The sequence below is a fragment of the Semicossyphus pulcher genome, unplaced genomic scaffold, assembly GCF_022749685.1.
Source record: "Semicossyphus pulcher isolate SPU_LCO1_2020_fin unplaced genomic scaffold, fSemPul1.0.p SCAF_27, whole genome shotgun sequence".
In the NCBI taxonomy this organism is placed as follows: Eukaryota; Metazoa; Chordata; class Actinopteri; order Labriformes; family Labridae; genus Semicossyphus; species Semicossyphus pulcher.
In genome coordinates, this window is record NW_027211701.1 from 447,030 (window position 1) to 453,700 (window position 6,671).

The window sequence follows — 6,671 nt, forward strand, 5'->3', positions numbered from 1 at the left end:
GGGGGCGTGTCGGCAGGTAAAAGACTTCCGTGGAGGCTGCTCTCGTGTATCCTCGCTTATCGCTCCTCGGAACTCCCTCCTCACTCCTCCGAGCAGCGATAAGAGCTTTGAGACGGTCCTCAATATGACGGCTCCGGAACTACTTCCGGTTCGGGCGAGGAGCGAGGAGCTATCAAATAAGAGACTTGGGAAGCAGCCATTGACAGAGAGACGCAGCAGATGTGCGGCTGCAGCTCCTGTAGTGTACAGCAGGGGGCGGTGATCCAGCTGCAGCCATAAGGAGAGAAGAAGAACCCGGAACAAACTAACTTCCGCTCAGACTTCAGCCTCTCAGTGAACTCAGGAACTTTCAGTGTTTGGTGTTTGACTCGTTTTACTGTTGCTCATGATTTCATGATCATCAGTGATGCTCTCCGCTCTGCTGCACGTGGCGCTGCCGCTCGCGCTCTGCGTCCTGGCGACGCAGAGCCGCCTGTTTGACGCGGTGGCGGTGGATCTGTCGTACGCTCATTACGCGGAACAGCGCGTGGACCAGCTTCCCGCCTTTCTGTCGATGCCCTGTAACTGTCTGGTCAACCTGCTCTACATCATCACGGGGCTCTACTGGCTGCTTCGTCACAGTGACGCCACAGAGCCGGAACAGGGCCGCTACCTGAGACAGGTGTTCGCCTTCATGTCCATCTTTTACGGGCCTGTGCAGTGGACGCGCCTGGCGGTGCTGCGGCGCGCTCCCGCGGTGCTGGATCAGTGGGTCACGTTACCGATCTTCGCGTGGGTTCCGGTCTGGATCAGCTTCATAGAGCGCGGGCCCGCGGGGTGGCGCGCGTGGCACGCAGCCGCGCTCGAGCTGCTCTCCGTCCTCAGCTACGGCCTCGCGCTGGTTCACGAGCGCGGCTTCGAGGCTGCGCTTGGCGGTCACGTGCTCCTGGCGGTGTATAAGGGGGTCCGCGTGCAACTGACGCACGGGGACGGACGCACGCGGAGATACCTGCTCCTGGCGGTGCTGTCGTGTTCCGGGTTCGTAGTTCTGAAGCTGCTGGACCTCCAGCTGGCCCGGTACCAGGTGTTCCAGCGGCTCACAGGACACTTCTGGTCCAAAGTCTGTGACGTCCTGCAGATCCACTTCAGCGTCTGTTTCCTGACCGCGCTGACGGCCCGGAAGACCGGAGCCCAGCGGGACTGAGAGAGCAGCCGGAGCCCGGATGATGAATGTTTAATATGTAGAACTCTGAGGTCCAAACGTCCTCATGAGGACAAACCAAAGATTGATTCCTAACATGAAACATGAGAACCAGACTCCACTGGTTGTAAAATAAGTCTGATTCTATAGAAGTCTATGAGAAAATGCTCCTACCTGAAAAATGTGTTGATGACATCACAGCAGAGACGATGACACGTTTTAAACCTCTTACAAGTTTAATGACACGTTTTAAACAGTGGAACATGTCGGGACTTAGAGGCCAAACATCAGTTTCAGATGTGCAACATTGAGCTACTGTCAGTTACATCCAAACACACGAACACGTCTGATATATGTTTGTTTTTACAGCTTTTTACACGCCTTTGTTCGGATGTTTCTCTGACAACAAAGACTGACATGAATCAGGCGGCCACCCGCACAGGACGAGAGGTCCACCTTCTGAACAACAGCACAAAACATGTTTGTATGTGACGCTGAGAAATGATGAGTGAATAATAAAGTGTCAAACACTTCCTGTCTCCACAGAACCAACAGAACATTTAGAGTGCTTTACAGGAAGCGTTCAGAACGTGTCTCACCAACAGTCAGAACATAAACCGAGATTTTGTTAGTATTATTTCTGTACCTCCAGGCTGTTGTTAACCTAGCTTAGCACAAAGACTAGAGGCAGGAGGGAGTAGTTAGCTTGTTAGCTAGCTCTTGTACAACTCAGAACCTTAGTCTTATTTTTCAGCTGTATCTTATAGGTTAGCATGCTAATCGCTAACGTGCTAATCACCCACACACCTCCACCGGTTCACAGTGAAGGCGGCTTGTGACTCGCACGAACACCGTTTGTGTCAGTGACTCACTTTAAACTCTCATATCGATGACATCAGACTGCATCATCTTCCTGTTGTTAAAGCCTCCTCTGATCATCAGCACTTTCTTTTTCTGATTATAATCTCTGATCCTCCGGTTTCCCCTCAGACTGAGCTAAGCTAACTAAGCTAACACCCCCCCTGCTGCCCGTCTATAATAATAATACTTTGATAAGAACCAGCTGAGGACCGGCCTGTTTTCATCACAGAGACTAGTTAAACTGTGTCTCAGTATGTGTGTATCTGTGTGTGTGTGTGTGTGTGTGTGTGTGTGATGTCATGTCTCATGTTTCATGTTTCAGCTGTAGCCCTTTTTACACTGCGGTTCCCCCTCAGCACCGTAACGAAGCTCCGTCGTCATGCAGCCTGGACCACGCACGCCGGCGTGAAGCCGCCTCAGCGTGTGTTTTTACAGCGTTCCTGCGTTACAGAAGCAAAACGTGCGCGAGGTGTAAACAAACGTGCGTGCTTCAAATACACACAAGGCGCTGTTCCGCCCTGCCGGCTCTGCTGCTTACACGGACACCGTTTCACCTCGGTTACCACCGACTTCGCCCCACCCTCCGTGTGTTCTACATAGAACACGAGACGTCAGGGAGGCGTAATAATCCGCCTTGAACTGAAGCAGTGTAAAGAGGGCTTGTGATGGAGGACAGGACTCTGAGCGTCACAGGATGCGGCCCAGCTTCTGTTCAGCTGACATCAGGCGTATGATTTCTCATATGAACAGTTTAACCCTTTGAGGTCCAAATCGGCCCCCCCCCCGGGCTGGTGGTCTACAGCCCGCACTGGGACTGCTGCCGGTGTCTGCGGACGCTGCACATCTGGCTGAAGGACTGTCCGCAGCGTGAGCAGCTGTACGGTTTCTCCTGCGTGTGCACGGTGCGGTGCCTCTTCAGGTGGCTGGATGAGATAAAGCTCTTCCCGCACAGCGTGCAGCGATAGCGCCGCTCACCCGTGTGGATGAGGAGGTGCACGCGCAGGTTGTTGGGCTGAGCGAAGCCCTTCCCGCAGTGGGGGCAGGTGTAGGGTCTCTCCCCTGTGTGCACACGCTGGTGCAGCTCCACGGCGGCAGCGCTGGGGAAGACCCGCCCACACACCGAGCACGCTGCCGGGTCTTTAGCTGCAGCCGCGCTCCTGTAAGGCCTCCTCTGGCTGCTGGGGGGCACAGAGGGAGTTGTAGGAAGGGGGGGGGGTGGGGGAGGAGGTGCAGCTACGACTGCAGCAGCAGCAGCAGCAGCCATGTCGAAGGAGGCAGCGAAGGCGGCAATTTCATGAGCTCCACCTGTGAAGAGCATCGTGGGGGGGCCATCCAGACTGTCCCCCCCTCCCTGAGAGGGGAAGGAGGAGGGGTGACCCGTCTCTGAGTTCAGACCCAGCTGAGCGACTGCATACGCCGCTCCAAGATGGCTGACTCGCTCCTGCATCCAGGCCAGGTCCAGACCCAGGCCGCTGAGCCGGTCCGGGCTCGGCTCGCCTGAGGCTGGGGTCGCCGACGCCTGGGGGGGCTCCTCTTCAGCAGCATCTTCTGTCTGGACCTCAAGCTTCAGAGATCCTTCTGTCAGGCCCCCTACCGACTCCCTGCAGCCCGCCTCGGGGGCCGGGACCCCCCCGCTGCTCAGAGGTTTGGAGAATTTACGTTTGGCTCGAGCCCTGCAGGTCAGGTCCATGGTGGCGTCTGTGGGGGAGGAGGGGGAGGAGATGTTGGTGACACTGGTGTCAACAACCATATCTCTGGGGGGGGTCTCCTCACTGGGCTCCAGGGCTGCAGAGGAACAGGGGGGGGGGGGGCAGAGAAAGTAATTAGCGCTGTGCTGTTCCTTTTAAACACAGAGCACCGATCTGGGGGATAATTGTCAAAGTGACTTTTGGCAGTGCAACATGTGATCTGGGCGTTATCACTCGATTATAAGCACAGAGAATAAATGATTCTACTTCTCTCTTGTTATTGAGCGTCTCTCTTTGAGTGAGCGTTCACACGATGTTGTGAATCCTCGGGATGAAGGGACACTAAATGTGACGTGTCCTGTCAAAGCATGCCCACTCTGAGCTCTAACTGCTCCTTCATACTTTAAGCTACAAACTCAAACGTTACAATGGAGTTATACTAAGTTAGAATTACAAACAGCTTTAACACTACATACACTAAAACATGTGCTCATATGTGTCTTTATTGACTTTTCCAAAATGATCAGACGAATGTTTTTCTAAAAATGAAATGATCCACTCTTCTGAACCGATGACAGTTTTCAGTGTAGAACATTAAGACAACATGAAAAGTGCTTCATTGTGACAAATGTGACTTGACGGATCACTGCTGACAAAATACCACGAGGCTGAATATACGTACGTATTGACCACTTTACAGAAATGTGTATTAATGGAAGTGTTATAAAATGCATGACAGCACGCATAAAGCTACCACTGGTGCACTGCTATCACATGTTTTAACTCTACTGATGTAGACCGTGGCAAAAATCACTCTGAGCATTATTCCCCTCAGATGGCACCGACCCTTCTGGCTCCCGGGCCGTGATGCTGCAGACTGACAGAGTGAAGATTTAGGGAATCAAATACTTTGTAATCATTCATTTAAATCTGTCTCACTACAGCGCTGTGAAGCCACAACAAACAGATGTTACTGAGATTTAATGACAACAAACAGGCTGAGAGGATGCAGAGAGAACTACATCAGGATGCAGGTTTGTACCAAGGCTGAACTCATGCTCTGTCAGGTCTGTCTGCAAGACGACAAGAAAACAGCTTTAAAATGACTGTTTTTTGAATGGAGTTTGGTTGGAACGTTTCTGACGCAACAACAGGATGTTTGTAAAGTCCTGACAGCAGGCGGGTGTAAAACTTTTGGCCTTAAAAGCCCAAAATTTGGTGACTTCTTATTTTAATGGCACTATTCTGTCATGGACGCTGATATTTATAATTACACATCACAGTGAGTTTGCTCAGCCTCTAAAAAGTTAGTGAATTAGGCCTCGTGTGTTCCCGCCCACCTGTGTGTAAACAGCTTCACTGTAAGGCTTGTGAAGACACGATGATTGTTAACACTCTGTGCTCTCATTCAACAAAGCTTCTTTCACTTGGCCCATGTTTCACTTTCACATCAATCTATGGAAACACCAACACTTCACAACACAAGTGAATCACTTCACTCAAAGCAGGACTCAACGTCCAGTCATCTTCACGATCATCTGAGACCACGCTCAGCTCAGAGAGCCACACGGACAGACGGCCGTCACGCTCGTACTGATGTGTTTAAATGTTTGATCAGAATCAGAATGAAGCAGCCGGATGCTTCCGGAGACGTGCTGCCTGCTGTGTTTGTGTGGACACTGAAACCTTAGAAGGACTCAGTGATGTCATCATGTCTCACCTGCAGACAGGCCACACTCCGCCCTGATGTTCACCTCCACCTTCAGGTCCAGGTTACAGTCGTCTCTCTCCTCCTTCTCCTGCTTCACCTGAGGGAACAGCTGGTTCTCCTCCTGCTGACAGACACGAAACATCCTGTGACCCTGTGCAGACATGAAGGTCCGACGGACAGGTAGAGACGCCTCTGCCAGCCGGGACCGTCTGCAGCTCAACTCTGTGTTTCATTCTTTCTCACAGCGCTCACCGTCTCACCGAGTCAGCATGACAGCTGCTCGTTATTATCATTAATATTATCATTATTATTATTATCATCATCATGACTGTAACAGCTGCTAAGCTTTAAGAGTGTCACTGAGAGAGCATGACCTCACAGGTCAGAGAGACGCCGTACAGACAGAGGGACCTCAAACAGCAGACTGGACCTGACAACATGCTGTGTACCTGTGAAAGGTGATGAGGGGGTTGGTCTTCAGAGGAGGCAGACGGAGGAGGAGGAGGAGGAGGAGGAGGAGGAGGAGACACCAGAGGACGAAGATCATCAGGTGCTGAAAAAAACAAAGATGACAGAAAAGAACAAACTTCTCCGTCAGTTCAACTCTAATTTTAGTTAATGTGTGTGTGTGTGTGTGTGTGTGTGTGTGTGTGTGTGTGTGTGTGTGTGTGTGTGTGTGTCATGCATCATGTCGCAGGTGATCGTCTCTCCTCGCAGCAGCAGGAGCCCCCCCTCCCCCTCCTGTTTACCTTCTGTTGGCCTGAAATGAAGCGCGTGCTGACTCCGTCTCCTCATCTTCCTCTCGCAGCTCCTCATCTTCATGTCCATGTCCCGCAGTTTGTCCCGCAGGACCTCCTTCTCCTTCTCGCTCCTCTCCCGCTCCTCCTCCATCTGAAGGCGCAGCGCCGCGTACCCGTCATCCACCAGCTTACAGATCTCCGCCACCGCGGAGTTGGCCAGAATCTCAATGATGGAGGCGATCTGCGCCTGGAAGCCGACACAGTCCGCCATCACCGCCAGCTGTGCGTGTCCGTGCGTGTGCGTGCGTGCGCAGGAGACGCATGCGGGGCGCGGCGGTGAACAGGTCCACGCGCCGCTGTGTGACCGCTGACATCAAACACACCGACGTCTGTCTGCTGTAACGTTCTCACGGATGTTTCTACGAGGAGCGAGAGTCGCGTCCTGATGACGTCAGTTTGTTGTTCAATATGACGTCACAGCAGCAGAGCGT

General features: G+C 52.6%; 2 protein-coding genes across 2 annotated transcripts; one reads left to right on the forward strand and one right to left on the reverse strand.

Annotated features, from left to right (window-relative positions):
- The first annotated feature begins 239 nt into the window (after positions 1 to 239).
- tmem187 (transmembrane protein 187) lies at positions 240 to 1,872 on the forward strand. Its single transcript, XM_069676830.1, has one exon. It carries the CDS (start codon positions 407 to 409, stop codon positions 1,181 to 1,183), a length of 777 nt encoding a protein of 258 aa, XP_069532931.1. The 5' UTR covers positions 240 to 406; the 3' UTR covers positions 1,184 to 1,872.
- Positions 1,353 to 6,585, reverse strand: LOC138604818 (uncharacterized). The gene is made up of 4 exons (XM_069676822.1): positions 6,190 to 6,585; positions 5,890 to 5,993; positions 5,450 to 5,561; positions 1,353 to 3,826 (listed from the first exon to the last, which is right to left on the reverse strand). Exons 1-4 carry the CDS (start codon positions 6,449 to 6,451, stop codon positions 2,838 to 2,840), a joined length of 1,467 nt encoding a protein of 488 aa, XP_069532923.1. The 5' UTR covers positions 6,452 to 6,585; the 3' UTR covers positions 1,353 to 2,837.
- Between the last annotated feature and the right edge of the window lie 86 nt (positions 6,586 to 6,671).